At 49.0% G+C, this 16424-nt stretch overlaps 1 protein-coding gene across 26 annotated transcripts in view; it reads left to right on the top strand.

Annotated features, from left to right (window-relative positions):
* FRMD4A (FERM domain containing 4A) overlaps positions 1-16424 on the top strand; it is a 696700-nt gene that overhangs the window by 632706 nt on the left and 47570 nt on the right. For all 26 annotated transcript variants that reach the window (XM_054236791.2, XM_078329488.1, XM_054236787.2 and 23 more), the window contains 3 exons: positions 67-143; positions 5647-5785; positions 14644-14785. In XM_054236791.2, the coding sequence (XP_054092766.1) occupies positions 67-143; positions 5647-5785; positions 14644-14785 (358 nt within the window). The remainder of the gene's footprint in view (positions 1-66; positions 144-5646; positions 5786-14643; positions 14786-16424) is intronic.

Below are 16424 nucleotides of genomic sequence, written 5' to 3'. Positions count from 1 at the left end.
CAGAGAGGGGAAGACGGCCCAGGAACCAGCCCCTCCTAATTTTAAACTACATTGTTTTCTGTCCAGATATTCCAATGGAGACAGTTGGAAAACCTGTATTTCAGAGAAAAGAAGTTTTCCGTGGAAGTTCATGACCCACGCAGGTAAGCTTGAAAAGTCCTTTTCTTACGGGACAGCGTGGCTCTCGGCCGGGCATGTTATTTATCTTATGGTTTGGGGACTGTGGTGGTTGACCGTCAGTTGGCAGGGAGGGAGGGTGGGTGTTCCTGGGGGGAATGGAGTTCAAATCAGTGAGGCTTTCTTTTGGATTACATATGTTGATAAACGCAGTGGGTTTGCACGTGTGTGTGTGTGTGTGTGTGTGTGTGTGTGTGTGAAGTAAGCAGCAATTCCCTGACCATCTCATCTGGCCACATGTGTCCCTGGCTTATATGTGTGTGTGTGTTTGTATGTGTTTGTCTGACCTGCCGGGGCACTGGAGGAAGCTTTATGGCACTTCGTGACACACACCAGTAAGTCCACATAGGAAATCTTTGCTACAGAAGAGTCTGAGGAATCCCTCCTCAGAGCTTCTAAAAGTGTTTCAGGCAGGACAGTCAATGCAGAAATGTTGTTCCATTGTTTTATTCCAGGAGCTGTACTTTTAGGGCGTTAGTATTGTGGGTGGATGTGAAAGGGATGCAATTATTTTTCCCTCCACCCAAAACTGTACCCCAGAGAGCACCAGTGTTGTAAAAAGGTCCCTGCTCTCCAATTCAGATTCGAGACAGTGGGGCCCCAGACTGGAATGCAGGAAGCCCGGAGTGGCCGGGGTCTGGGCAGTTGGTACCCACTGTTTTCCTCTCTTTGTCTGCCTCTGGACCCAAAGTTGTAGGCATCCCAAAAACAGCAGCGTCATTCCCTAAAACCGGGCCTGACAACTAAAAACTCACTTTCCATAAGTCCAAAAACATTTAAGAAGGTAGCCCTGGGGAAATGGAGAAAAGATCAGACCCTACAGAGGAGCAGAGTGGATTTTAGGCGCTGTTGATGCTCCAGCCTGGGCTTAGAAAGAGGACTTGGCACCATTTCCAGCTCACACATGGCTTCTAGTGCTCAAAACAAGCTGCCTCCCCGCCACGAGCTCTGGACAGGAGGAAGACTGGGAGTTACTCTGCCCAGTGAGAGGGCTCGGACCTGTGCAATAGCCCCTGCTCTGCAGCCCATGATAACCCAGTAGGAATGAAGCCATGCCTGCCCTCCAGGGTAATCTGCCTCCAGCAGCCACTCCTGTAGAGGGGAAAAGCTTATCTCAGCAGCACAGTTACTGCAGGAATAGTGGAGAGCAGCTCAGAGTTTCTGCATCTCTGCAGTCAGGTGAAGATGGTAGCCTTTAAGAGAAGAATATTTTATCCGATATTTCTCAGGGCCCTCTGCAAGGGTTTCATGGCCGGAAGCCCACTCCACGGAGCACAGATCCATCTGCACAGGCCAAGCGGGGCAGGTAGGGAGATTCCAAAAATAATATTCCAGCCAAGAAGAAACTTACTGTCCATTTTCCAGGTGAACTGAATCGGACCAGGTTCTTAGGTGTGTAAGAGGAGGGGAAATTTAAGTATAAAATGAGTGGACTGGGTGTGGTGGCTCATGCCTGTAATCCCAGCACTTTGGGAGACCGAAGAAGGTGGATCACCTGAGGTCAGGAGTTTGAGACCAGCCTAACACGGTGAAACCCCGTCTCTACCAAAAATACAAAAATTAGCTGGGCATAGTGGCGGGCACCTGTAATCCCAGCTACTCAGGAGGCTGAGGCAGGCGAATCATTTGAATCCAGGAGGCGGAGGTTTCAGTGAGCCAAGATCACTCCATTGCACTGCAGCCTGAGCTATCGAGTGAGACTCTGTCTCACAAAAAAAAAAAAAAAAAAAGTGAAATGAACTTTGCCTCAGTGGGTTCTCCATAGGATAAAAATGAGGGACTGCGTAATCTAAGGGGCTGAGTGCAGGGAACAGACCCTCCGCTATGCCTGTGCTCTGCTGGGAATTCAGTGAACTCCCAGGCACCTTGGACAAATCCTTTAACCACACAAGCGTGTATCTGTGCATGTGTGTTTGTGTTCTCTCTGCGTCTGTCACCCTATCAGTGAATGCTACTAAGTTCTCTTCTCTTTCCCAAGGCCCAGGGATATAGGAAAGACTAGACCTCACACGTGGCTATTCAGTGGGCCTGTTAGACAGCAGTGATCAATGTCACGTTTCTTGAGAAGCTTCTGTGTCATGTTCGGGCGCTGTGTCAGCTGTGGCAGAGAAGGAAGGAAGTCGGAGGCAGGGTCCTCTTCCTTAAAGATCTTCTAATGTAGCTGAGAAGACAGGCAGAAGAAGGAACTTATTTTTGTTTTTTTTAGAGACAACATCTCATTCTGTCACCCTGCTGGAATGCAGTAGTGCAATCATACCTCACTGCAACCTCCACCTCCCAGGCTCAAGCAATTCTCCCACCTCAGCCTCCCAAGCAGCTGGGACTACAGGCTCACATCACCACACCCAGCTTTTTTTTTTTTTGGAGAGACCGGGTCTCACAGGGTTGCCCAGGCTGGTCTTGAACTCCTGAACTCAAACGATCCTCCCATCTTGGCCTCTCAAAGTGCTGGGATTATAAGTGTGAGCCACTGCCTGGAACCCAGCTGAGAAGAAGGAACTAAGGGGTGTCACAAGAAACAAAAGAAGCTACTCTAGATGACAAGTAGCTGTAGACAGGAGAGGCAGGATTTGAACCTACGATGTCTGACCTGGAGCTCAGGCACTTCACCTCTTTACTGTACAGAAGGGCCAGATGTCATAGGCCATGAAGGGTGAATGGCAGGGTCACCAGAGGCGTGGCTGGTCAGGAAGGGAGAGGCTTACCAGGAAAGAGATCTGAGCAGAACCTGGAGGAGTAACTAGGATTAAAGCCATGTGGTGGGCCCTCAGGGGGACATAGATGTCAGGTGGGGGCTTTTCAATTAGGGTAAAGAAATGAGGGAGGGTCTGGCTGGAGGAAAGTGGGAGGTGGAGGAGCCCAGAGGAACGACTGAAGCCGTCTCTCCTCCCAGGCAAACTCGCTCTGAGTACACTGAATATGCCTGCAGACAGGCAGGCATGGGGGAGAGGCCCAGGGAGCCCGGAGATCGGGACCCAGGTTGACTTCAGCCTTAAAGACATAGGAGGAAAGGAAATGGCTTCAGGTCAGTTATTTAACATGGTGGCAGAACCAGAGCTGTGACCTGCAAGGACGTTCTTGCGCTCAGTTCTCTTTTCACATCCTAGCGGCGCCTTTTTTCTCTTGTACTGGTAGTTAATATTTCATGTATTTACGGGCCACGCGTGTGTGTGTTGCGTGCCTAGAACGTGGAATGATCAAGGCGGGCTTTGTGGAGTATCCACGGCCTTGTTTACTCTTTTTGTTTCAGTGTCCCTGCTAGTCCTCTTTTCCGGGTACTTTGAAATATACCTCGTTGTGCTTTTTCAGTGGAATGTGTCGTCCTGTTGCCTGCAGCTTGGCTTATTTGAGGCAGGGAAGAGGAATGGAATTGGCCCCGTGGTAGGATGGGGTTCAGGGCTCAGCCCCTCCCCCAAGCCAGGAAAGGAGTCAGAACCACAGAAATGGGATGGGAAGCGCCAGATACAATCATTTAATGAAGATGTAATCAATGGGAATTGTTTAGGGCAGAGGCTGCTTTCTGAGCTGATGGGCACAGGTGTGATTGCACCGTTGCCTGCAGGGCATTGGAAAACACGTGCACTTTCTCCTGCTGGTGATCCTAACTCAATACTTAGCTTCATTCCTCAGGTTCTCCAGGCTGGGCCAATATTCCATTTTGAAGGTTTGGGCAAAATAGGAAGGGCTTGAAGGGAAAGATGAGGAGAGGAGATAAATTAATAATAGAGCAGGAGAAGAACTCCGAGTATCTGATTTAGATGCTCTGGGGAACTACCCGGACCTGACCAGCCACTTACCTCTTCTTCCCAGTTCCTGAAAAATGGAGGTACCTAGCCTTGCACCACCTTTCAAGATACTTTTCTCGTCTAATTGGGCTTTTCTGTTGGCGGGGAGGAACCATTTATTTCCAAGAGCAGCAACTGCTTGGAAGCCAAGCTGGGAGCACAGATCCTGTTTTCTTTTAAATTTATAGAGACCATGGAGGGATCCCCCCCTCACTTTCTCACTGGCTCCTTTTCTCAATTATTTTCAACTGCACCCTCTTTCACAAGCTGGCTTTTTTTTTTTTTTTCTTTTTCCCTTCACTTTGGTTTGAACTGAAGGGAGAAGACAAGCCCTGTAGAATCCGTATCATTAACTAACCACCAGATTTGAATTTCTCCTTAAAAGTGAGGGTGAGGAAGACTCCACTCTAAATCTTTAGCCCCCCCCAAGGTAAGATGACATGGGCAGTTTTCAGTTGTTCTTTAAGGGACAATTAGCATTGGGAAAAAATTACTGTTTGCAAGTCCTAATTACCCCAGGTTTCTTCCAAATTAGATGCATTCATCCTGAGAACACACATTTTGTTTCTGATGTCTAGATAAAATGCTCCAAATCCCATCTCACCTTCCCATCAACTTGTGACACGTACACACACACACACACACACACACACACACACATTCTCAGATTTCGTTTGCAAAATAATCTGCCTATCCTATAAAATATACTTCACTGAGAGCATGACCATATAACGTTTTTTCCCCTAACTCTATGAATGTGGTGAATTATATGGAGATAAGCAGTTCCCATTTTCATTTTTAAAGTCTGATTACTCCATGTAGGTTTAAAAATATATAGACAAGGCCAGGCATGGTGGCTCATGCCTGTAATCCCAGCATTTTGGGAGGCTAAGGCAGGTGATCACCTGAAGTCAGGAGTTTGAGACCAGCCTGGTGAAACCCCTCGCTACTAAAAAATACAAAAAATTAGCCAGGTGTGGTGGCTACTTAGGAGACTGAGGCAGGAGAATCACTTGAACCTGGGAGGCAGAGGTTGCAGTAAGTCTAGATGGTACCACCACACTCCAGCCTGGGCTGGAGTCACAGTGTGACTCCGTCTTAAAAAAAAAATGTATATACAGAGGTTGAAGGAATTGGGACTGAGCATATTTCTCTCTGCCTTTCCTCTCCTGATTCTTTATACCCTCCCTGCCCTCTGAATAGATGGGAAATTGATCACCAAATCTTCAAGAAACATTGGGTTAGAGTTACATCAGAAGTCCTGATTCCTTGGGATGCTGTAACCTGTGGTGATTAGAAAAGAATGTACTCATCCCCACCATAGGCACATTTCCTGTCTCATAGGGAGCATCATTGAAGGTTTTCTTGTCTGGGAAGTTTGTCTTGGCTCAGTGCCAGGTCCAGGATTGAAAAGGACCATCCAGTGACCTAGAATGACCCATCCTATCCCAGACAAGGCCAAGACTTGGCCAAATTCCAAACTCTAGGAGGTCAGAAAATCAGAAGGTGGCCTTTGCCAGCCACTGTCTCTGAGTGTGTGTGTGTTTAGGTGTGTGTGAGTGCTCAGCTGCCACCTTTACACCAGGGCTTCCAGGACCCAGTGGGTTCTGCACAGAAGCTGTTGACTAAGAAATGATTTCTCTCAACAGAAACACAGTTGAACCTGTGATTCTTTCTTCCCCAGGGCTTCAGTGACAAGGAGGACGTTTGGGCACAGTGGCATCGCGGTGCACACATGGTATGCATGTCCTGCATTGATCAAGTCCATCTGGGCTATGGCCATAAGCCAACACCAGTTCTATCTGGACAGAAAGCAGAGTAAGGTGAGTGACCAGACCTCTCACCAAGCCCTCAGCCAGCTTCAGAGCAGCCTGAGGACGCTGTCAGCCTCTCTCATTTAGGAGTGAGAATTGGATGGGTGGGGGAGGTGCCATGTCCCTTGCCCTGGTCCATACCTTGCACAGGTATGGACTTGCCTCTCAGGGCTGTAGGTGGGAGGAATGAGACTGGCTCTTCAAGAGGGAACATTCCATCAAACTTGGTCCGGGGGGCTCTGGCCTACCATCAGAGCAGCTCAAGCTGCTGAATGGGCTTAGGGTCTCTTGGGCATCTCAAGAAGCTTGTTCTTATGGCTTTCCCACCCCACCCTAGAAGATGGTCTCGCTCGGCAGTTGGAAAGCCTTGTTATTCAAAGGCTAACAGGTGAACTCACTAACACAGTACTTCTCAAAAAGAAAGTATTGGCCAGGTAGGCCCCTTTTGAAGAATTCCCACTGTGCTTCTGGCCCTCGGGAGACCCCTGCTAGCAGCATAAAGGCAAGCCCTTTTTGGTGTTTAAACAGTGGCATATTATCTTCCTTTTAAAAAAAAGAAAAATGTAATCGTTTTCAATGAATAGACACCACTTAACTGTTTAGGGTAATTGCTGTGAGATCCCTCAGGCAGTTCCAACTGCCAAATCTATTTTTTTTTTTAAGTGCAAAACTGGAAAAGTGGAAAAAAAAAAAAAAAAAAAGCAAAAGCAGCCACCCAGTTTCCCTTAGGTAGACCTAGAGCCTGGGGCCTTGGTAAACAGCCCTTCTCCAGGGAGATGTGGCCACCCCCAACTCTGGGCACGCAGCTGCATTTTCTGGTGGGTGAGAGGATGACGTCTCCTTGGTTCACACAGGGCTTATATCAACACTCTCCCCCTCTTCCTCCAGCCCTGTCTCCCCAGACTCCCCTGTCAGCCCCCCACAAGCCACACCCATTAATTCTCCCTCAGGGAAAGAGCCCTGCGAAGATGGCCCTGCAGCTTCTCTCAAGATGCTGTGGGCTTGGGGTGGGGGAATACAGACGGAGATCACGCTGGGCACCTACACTAATGATTTCCAGCACCTCCGGAGGTAAATCCTCCATTGTGGGAGTTCTTGGGAGAAGGTGGCACGATGCCATGCTTATTGGGCACAAGAATCACTTGAATCAGTGCCCTCTACGGTTCTTTCTCTTGCCATCTTTTCCGTATTTGAAGGGGTTTCTCTCCCTGGAGAAGAGGAGAGTGAGTGAGTTGGGGTCAAGGGGGAGGTGATAAGAGAGAGTAAGAAAAGAGTACACGGGCTGGGCACAGTGGCTCACATCTGTAGTCCCAGCGCCTGGGGAGGCCAAGGCAGGAGGATCACCTTGCTCAGGAGTTCGAGACCAGCCTGGGCAACATAGTGAGACCCCCTGTCTCTACTAAAAAAAAAGGAGAAAAGAGGACAGGAAGACATGAAACAATCCCTATGCTTCCATTTTAAATCAAGGTATGTCCCCTGTAGCCATTATTTTCTCCTTTGTGAAATATTTTTTCCTCGGCTTCTTTCTGAACCCCATTTTGGTCATTTTCTGGGATGAATGACTGCAGAACGGAGGACTTCATTCTCCTCAGCTCTCCTGGCAATGATGGATCCTAGCACAGGAATTTGAAGCTGGATTAGATCAAAAGAAACGGGGCCAAAGTGTTTTGACTCATGCTAGATATTGACATGGTTGGTGTCAGGGTTTTGCTCTCCAGGGGCAGCCGATGCAGGTCAACACCTGCGAACACTGATTTCATCCTCTTTTGTTGGGTGATGGATGGTGAAGGTAGAGGATTAGGCAATGCTCCTGAACCCCACTGCCAGTTCCTCTTGAGGGCAGACCCCACACACACTGTAGCACAGTGTGGAAAGAGAAAAAGAAAATGTGTATTTTGCCTGAGGATAGCACGGCATTGGCTGTTCGGGCTTCTCCTCTCTGTGCTGGTTTTTTACATAGGTGGTCTCTTGGGCATCTCAAGAAGCTTGTTCTTAGGGCTTTCCCACCCGACCCTGGAAGATGGTCTCGTTCTGCTGCTAGAAAGCCTTGTTATTCAACAGGCTAACAGGTCACCTCACTGACAAAGCAAGTACATCTCAGAAAGAAATTATTGGCCAGGTGCCATGGCTCACGCCTATCACCCCAGTACTTTGGCAGGCCGAGGTGGGCGGATCAGTTGAGGTCAGGAGTTCAAGACCAGCCTGGCCAATATGAGGAAACCCCGTCTCTACTAAAAATACAAAAAAAAAAAAAAGCCAGGCATTGTGACAGGCACCTGGCATCTCACCTACTAGAGAGGCTGAGGCAGAAGAATTGCTTGACCCAGGGATGCAGAAGTTGCAGTGAGCTGAGATCGTACCACTGCACTCCAGCCTGGTTGACAGAGTGAGACTCTGTCTCAAAATATAAAATATATATACACACACAAATATGTGTGTGTGTGTGTGTGTGTGTGTGTGTGTATAGTAGATCACTTAGTAACATGTGTCTTTTAGGAGGCAAAACCAAATGCCCATAGCATTAGGAAAGTTTCAGTTGTCCCTTTTGTAAAAGTAACCCTGGGGGACTAAAGAAAAGGCCCACACTCCCAGGAAGAGGAAGGGGAGAACCTTTCCCAGGAAGCCTGGTATACCCACAGATGCCCTAAAACCCCCACGCTTCTCATAGGAACCAGTTCCCCAGCCGGCAGTGACAGGTGAGGGTCGCCACCCACTACATGGGAGTTGGAGGCCTTTGTTTTCCAGCTCTGGGACCCCGGGTGGGCGTTTCATCGTTGGTGCTTTGCTTTCCCCAATTATCAGCAAATAAAATTCCTGACTTCATTTATTGATTGGTCAAATGGCACCACGTTTGTGAAATTGCTTGAGGAAATACATGCCATCTTTTATGAATGTCAATGTTAATCTAGCATACTGTCCCTGGCCAACACTTGCATGAAGTTTAAGTTCTCTAAAAGGCCTCCAAATGAAATCAGAGATGAGGACATTCCCTTTGGGAATTACATTACAACATCTTTTTGTTTCCGGAATGTTCTTTATAGAACAGCAATGTGATTCATCTCTGATGGGCATCACACACTCTGGGTGAGTGATGGCTGGCGAGGCTGGGACAGAGAGCTACATAATATTTCTGGGCAGCCAGTTCTGGCTGGCATTCTGGCCACTGCTCACACTGTACTGGGACGTGCCAATCATTCCTTTCTCTGAAGAGCTTCAGCAAAGCCCAGGCCTCCCGGGTGATGTTTTCTCAACCGCAGAGAGACAAGTGCGGTCTAGTGGTTTGAGTCAGTGAGGGTGGGGAGCTGTGAGGGTTCAGGTGCTTTCCTGACACTTGGTTATTTTCTTTTCAGGGGGGCTGTGCAGATCATTTAAGGAAATCTCTCCTCCTTTCTCTCTGTTGTCATTCTCCCTCCCTCCCTCCCTCCCTCCATCAGCACTCCACACATATACATCAAGAAACCATTGTACCATCTAACACAGGGTGGAGGGAGGCTGTGCTGGTTGCTTATTTGTAGCTCCTTCAGAATGAGAAACCGCACAGGCAGCGATTATAACTGGTAACTTACATGCTGACCCAGAGATCACAAATGTCTGCTAGATCCCAGCAGCCTCTGAAGCAGAGCCAAGGAATGTCGTAGAGACTTTGCAGGAAAATATTTGAAAGCTCAAAATGTTTAGAGTAAACATTAGACACTTTCCCTCTGAACTCAGAGTGAGAACTTCTTGAATTGGCCCCCAATCCAAACGTCTTTCCTTATTCCTAAAGTTTTTTTTTCTCCCGGATGCAGTTCTCTATTCTATCTAGGGTCAAAGGCAGAGTAAAAGGGGGACAGGGACACTGAAGCCTTGCTCCCAGAATATCAGTGAGAAGACTGAGTCACATGTATCGGGAAAGACTTGCAGAGCAAAACGTTCCGGAGTCTGGGGTCTTTGCAAAGAGATACTCTCCCTGTCAGTGCCCATGTCCTCCTGGTCCTCTCTCCACTGAGTCTGTTAGGTCACTGTGATATTTTCATTCTAGAAAGAATCTGGGCAGGGCACGGTGGCTCACACCCTTAACCTCAGCAATTCAGGAGACCAAGGTGGGCAGGGGTTTGACACCAGCCTGGCCAACGTGGCGAAACCCCGTCTCTACAAAAAATACAAAAATTAGCTAGGCATGGTAGTCCATGCCTGTAGTCCCAGCTGCTCAGGAGGCCAAGGCAGGAGAATTGCTGGAACCAGGGAGGCAGAGGTTGCAGTGAACTGAGATCGGGCCACCACACTCCACCAGCCTGGGCAACAGAGCAAAACTCTGTTTAAAAAGAAAAGAAAAAAAATCTGGTAGTTTTCTAAAGCTTCCAGGAATCTAGCCCCCTTTAGGAAGGATGCCTTTTGTCCATATTTTTGTTTTAAGGTTGATGTGTGGCAAGAGTCCTGATATGGCAAGGGGGACAAGTTTTTCATGTGATTAGTGAGGTCCCCAAAATATCTGGTTGGGCCATCAATCTAACCTCAGCAAACAACAGCCAGGGTCTAATGCAGATCCCATTCTTGCTGCAATGGCCTTTACATAAATCATCTACTTTATTTTTTTTTTCTCATCTTGGTGTCTTTATTTATTTATTTATTTTGAGACAGAGTTTCGCTCTTGTTACCCAGGCTGGAGTGCAATGGCGCGATCTCGGCTCACCGCAACCTCCGCCTCCTGGGTTCAGGCAATTCTCCTGCCTCAGCCTCCTGAGTAGCTGGGATTACAGGCACGCACCACCATGCCCAGCTAATTTTTTGTATTTTTAGTAGAGACGGGGGTTTCACCATGTTGACCAGGATGGTCTCGATCTCTTGACCTCGTGATCCACCCGCCTCAGCCTCCCAAAGTGCTGGGATTACAGGCGTGAGCCACCTCCCCCCCGCCCCGGCTTCTTTTTGTTTTTTTAAGGTGAAGGTTGAGTTTGTTTTATTTATTGTTATCACAACTCTGGGATGTGGGTTGTAAGACCTCCATTTTACAAACAGGTATCTGAGATCAGGAAAGGGAAGGGTCAAAGTCCAATAGTGATTCACTAGGAAGTCAAGGTTCTCATTCAGGGGTTTTGTTTTTTGTGTTTTGTTTGTGTGTGTGTTTTGAGACAGTCTCACTCTAGCACTAAGGCAAGAATGAGATCACACAGTGGCGTGATCTGGGCTCACTGCAACCTCTGCCCCCCGCCCCCCTTCCCCCAACTGTTTCAAGTGATTTTCCTGCCTCAGCCTCCCGAGTAGCTTGGACTGGGACTGTGGGACTACAGGTGCTAATTTTTGTATTTTTAATAGAGACAAGGTTTTGCCGTGTTGGCCAGGCTGTTCTCAAACTCCTGCCCACAAGGGATCTACCCATCTCAGCCTCCCAAAGTATTGGGATGACAGGCTTGAGCGATCACGCACGGCCTCTAATTCAGGTCATTCTGACTTCACCCCACGTTGAATTGGTCTAAGCCTTCGTAAGTTATTGTTACATCACCGTTTGGGAGTGGGCTACTTTTTATTAAAACATGGGTCTCTGTAACAGAGTGGTGCAGAAAGAAAGTCATGGAATGTACATGCCATGCTTGCTTAGAGGGTAAAACTCAACCAGATGGGTGCAATTGATATGCTGTGTCAAAATGAAATAAAAGGCCCTTTTCCTTCCTTCTGCAGCAAGCCAAAATCCTTCGAGGGCCTGGCAGCCAGGATTGTTTTATGAACAGGGAAACTCCCCTGAGGAAGTCGACTTGGGTCTGAATGCAAGGAAGAAAGTTGAGGAAAGGTCCATGGGGTAGACAGGAGGGGGAGGGGGAGGAGGAAGAGGTTCACACCAGGTGAACATAATGAGCACCATGTCTCAGCAATGTTTGGGCACCACTTGTAAGGGTTATTGTCGAGTTTAAAATGAGGAAACTGAGGCCAGTATAAGAAAATTAAATGCCAATTTATTCAGCTCCCGGGCGAGGTTCTATGGTCTGGGGAAAGGGGGCCAGAGAAGTCACGCTGACTTCCTGGGACGTGGGGTTTTTATGGCTATGAGGAATGAGCAACAGCTGGGTGCTCTGATTGGCTCCAAGGGAGCGGGATTGGGACGGGGCGGGCCACTATTGGTTGGCAGGTTGTTGGGCAGGTTTTCTGGTGGGAGAGCAGGCCAGGGTTGCATCAGCCGGAGCCTTCCAGGGGAGCCATGCGGCAGAGCTAGGTGCCAAGCGCCGGGTGCAGAGTCAGGTACTGAGTGCAGAGGTGGGTGTGTCTGGCCTCCCGGCGAGGCAACCGGCCTTACATTCCGACCCTTTTGATGATATAGGACACTGCTCTTTCTGGCTACTTCCTGCGGAATAGGGACAGAGTGAGGGAGAAGGGTCAATTGGCTGGTGCCTCGATTGGGAGTCGGACATAGGGGTGAAGTAGCATCTGGTTTACGGCCACCCTGGAAATTTCTCTAATGCAGGCCTGTAAAACCTCAGGGAAAAAGAGGCTAGCATTACCAGAAGACAAACTACGATGATGGGAGTGATAATTGGGGTTAGCCAGGTTAGCATGGGGGATTGCCACCAGTTAAGAGGCGAGACTGATGCTTTCTGCTTCTTGCGGAGGTCCTCTTGGAGGCGATAGAGAGTGTTGCCATTTTCTTCTACAATGTCTGTTTCATTGACGTCATAGCAGCACTGCTCCTGAAGAAACAGACAGGTACCTCCCTTTTCTGCTGTCAGCAGGTCAAGGGCCCGTTGGTTCTGGAGAGTTACCTGGGCCAGTGACGTGATTTGTCGCTGGAGGGAGGCCAGGGAGGTGGCTGACACTTCGATAGCCATGTGAAGCTTGTCCTTTAGTTGAGTGACTGAGGTGATGTTGTAGCCTAGGGCAAGGAGGAGGAGGAAGATGGTTCACACCAGGTGAACAAAACGAGCGCCACGTCTCAGCGCTTCCTCTGGCCTGCAGATTTCCATCATGTTAACATGAGGTCAGAAGTTGTCCTTGCCAGTACTGACAGGAACATTGGGGGCAGAGGAAGGGCAGAGTTGCAGGCATCCAGACAGTCCTGGCTGGACAGATGAGGGCCCCTGGGCACGGAAGGAAGGCCGTACGGAGGGCATCCAGGAGCGGTGGGTCCACAGCCCTGCACGGCCTTCTCCAGTGCCCCCACACCTGCTTTCTCCCTTGTGTGGGAAAGACGTGGCATTCCACAGGCCAGGCACAAAGCCTCAACAGTGAACCTCGCCCAGTTCTGCCCATGTGTGTGCCGCAGAAAGGACAAATGAGCAAATGTGCAGGGCATCCCACTGTTTCTAGTTGTTTTCACGAAGTTCTGCATACAGGCAAAGCCTGTTGCCTTAAGTACACTCACAGAAAGTTGATTAAAGAAGGAATCAAGCAGACATTGGAATCACGTGTGGGAAATGCAAACACATTGTCACTACTAGAGATGGAAGCGGAAGCAGATAGCCCTAGAAAAGCTACTGCTTTGGCTGGTGTGGTGGTTCATGCCTATAATCCCAGCACTTTGGGAGGCTGTGACGGGAGGATCACTTGAGGTCAGGCATTCAAGACGAGCTTGGCCAACATGGCAAAACCCCATCTCTACTAAGAACACAGAAATTAGCTGGGCGTGGTGTGGTGGGGAGCACCGGTAGTCCCAACTATTAGGGAGTCTGAGGCAGGAGAATCACTTGAATCCTGGAGGCGGAGGTTGCATTGAGCTGAGATTGGGCCACTGCACTCGAGCCTGGGTGACAAAGTGAGACTCTGTCTCAAAAAAAAAAAAATTAAAAATTAAAAGAGAAAAAACATTGCTTTTTGTAATGTAAATGTGAACTTGTTTTCTACTTAGTCTCACCTGCTGTGACTGTTAACCAAATAGAACCAATCACCGTGGACTGAAGGGAGTGGACTTTGAACCATAATAGGGAGACTTGGGCACATGCACTTAGATGTCAGAACACAAGCAAAGCACCGTGTCAAACGCTGGTTCGTGGGACCCCAGAACCCAAACGAGCAGTTTTTCCACAATCATGCACCCTGTGATTGCAGGTCTAGAGAGCTGTCACTGTCATTTCTCTCTCTTTTTTTTTTTTTTAAGAGACAGGGTCTCACTCTGTTGCCCAGGCTGGGGTACAATGGTGCAACCATTATGGCCCGTGTTGGCCAGCTTCGAGGCATTGCACAGCTCACTGCTGCCTCCAACTCCTGGACTCAAGCAATCCTCCTGTGTCAGCCTCCCAAGTAGTTGGGACTACAGGCATGCACCACCACACCTCGCTAATTTTTTAATATTTTGTAGAGAAGGGATTTTGCTGTGTCGCCCAAGCTGGAGAACCACTGTCACTTCTCTGTCAACTAAACTTTCCATGACCACATGGCTAACCCTTTAAGAGGTTTAAATCTCATATGTCATTCAGAATGCTGAAAATCATTTTTTCCTCCTTGTTTAAGCACCAAATAATTATAATCACATTATTTATTGAGAGCTGTGTTGCCAGGCAGACAAGGAGGGAGAGGGAAGGAATAATCTTCCTACACTTCCCTTTGACCAGAACCAACCCCTGGGTGGCGAGTAGCATCTACCCTGTTTTGTGGCTGGGAATAATGAGGCTCAGCAAGATGAAGTCACTCTGCCTCCATCAGGACGTTCTCTTAAGGACAACACAGTGCAGCCTACAGAATCTGAGGCGTAAAACGTCCCCCCTTGGTGCAGCTCTTGAGCTGCCTCTGCCCTTTGCAGAGAGTTTTGGTGATTAATGATTAGGCAGAGGGATGCAGCATGTCAGTCAGGGAGATAAGTCCCTTTGTGGAATGTTGAGAGGTGAGCAGGGGCGGGCAAGGTATGACTGTCTCCTCTGTGGGGTGAGCATCCCTTCTTTGACCTGCTGCTCTTTCCCTTCCAGTCCAAAATCCATGCGGCACGCAGTCTGAGTGAGATCGCCATCGACCTGACCGAGACGGGGACGCTGAAGACCTCCAAGCTGGCCAACATGGGCAGCAAGGGGAAGATTATCAGTGGCAGCAGTGGCAGCTTGCTGTCCTCAGGTAGGCAGGGGCCAGCTGGAGGGGCACTTCCTGAGCATGGCTGGGACCCCAGAGGGCACCCAGGAAGGCGGGGACAGCTGCAGCAGGGGACGCTGCTGGGCAGGCTGCTCCAGAGCTCGCTCTGGTTTCCAGGCCAAGGTTGGGATCCTGAGAAAACGTGAATCTGAGAAAACGGCTCCATAGAATCAAATAGTGGAAGGGAAAAAAAAGGATCAGTTGAAACATTCACAGCAGGAAGACCTGCTGGTCACATATCAGTCTCTTCAGGTACCCCCCAGAGCCTTTCAGAATGCCAGTGGCAGACTGGGGAATGTCAGGTCCAAGGGTGGAAAGTGGGGTCCGCTCATGTGCCCACTCGTGTGTTGTGAATTTCAGGGTCTGGTGCAGGGAGATGCTGCATTCTACTCCCAGGTGATTTCTCCAGGCTTTTAAAAATGCAGAATATTGTGTAGGAAAGGGCAGACTTGCTGTCACAGGGTGTGGTTTCTCCACTCAGTGCCTTTTGAAATTGCAGGTCAGAGATCTGGTTCCGCCGTGCATTTCAGCCACCCTTGGCCAAGTCATTTTGTCTTTTGATGTTGGGAGGGACAGAGGAGTTCCAAGGTCTTAGATCTGGCTGACCAAAAAACGGGGGTGCCATTCACTGAAATGGCAGGAGGAGGAGTGGGTTTGAAGGAAGCAGGGAGGGAGGGAGGGAGGCAGCCACGATCTGGAAATGTTAGAAAAGTGTGCTGTGGCTAGGCGCAATGGTTTACACCTGTCATCCCGGCACTGTGGGAGGCTGAGGCTGGAGAATCACTTGAGGCCAAGGAATTCAAGATCAGCCTGGGCAACATAGTGAGACACTGTCTGTACAAAAAAAAAATTATCCGGGTGTGGTGGCACAGCACCTGTAGTCCCAGCTACTTGGGAGGCTGAGTAGGGAGAATTACTGAGCCCTGGAGATTGAGGCTGCAGTGAGCAATGACTGCACCACTGCATTCCAGCCTGAGTGGCAGAGCGAGTCCCTGTCTCAAGAAACAAAACAGAAAGAAAAGGGCAACATGAGGAAAACCCTGACTGATGTAGGAGCTGTGCAGCTGTCTCTGAGCAATGCAAAGAAAGCCGGAAGTCTTCCCCAATAATTTATATCACTGTATATAGTGGCTGCAAACAACAACAAATGAAAAAGGAAAAGACAGGAGAGGAAAAGGAGCTAAAAACGTCTCCTTAGCTTCTGGCTGGCGTGATCCAATCAGAGCCAGGAAAAAGTTTAAAGGACCAGGCAGAGGACAGATATCCTTCCTGGACTGAGAGGCGAGGTTACTGTTGGGGTCAGTGGAGCGCTAAGGTCAGCGCCCTTCCTTGGACAGGCCACGGCCCTCAGGGGACCTTAGCCATGTATTCACACAGTCATGTGTTTCTGCAAAATCTGTGAACATAATATATTTTGTATTATTTTTCTTAAATAGAACTGCTGAAGGGCGGGTGTGGTGGCTCAAGCCTGTAATCCCAGCACTTTGGGAGGCTGAGGTAGGCGGATCACCTGAGGTCAGGAGTTCGAGACCACCCTGGCCAACATAGTGAAACCCCATCTCCACTAAAAACACAAAAAGTAGCCAAGTGTAGTGGTGCATACCTGTAATCCCACTACCCGGGA

Source organism: Callithrix jacchus, chromosome 7, assembly GCF_049354715.1.
Source record: "Callithrix jacchus isolate 240 chromosome 7, calJac240_pri, whole genome shotgun sequence".
Taxonomy (NCBI): Eukaryota; Metazoa; Chordata; class Mammalia; order Primates; family Cebidae; genus Callithrix; species Callithrix jacchus.
This window is presented reverse-complemented; position numbering and strand designations above follow the sequence as displayed.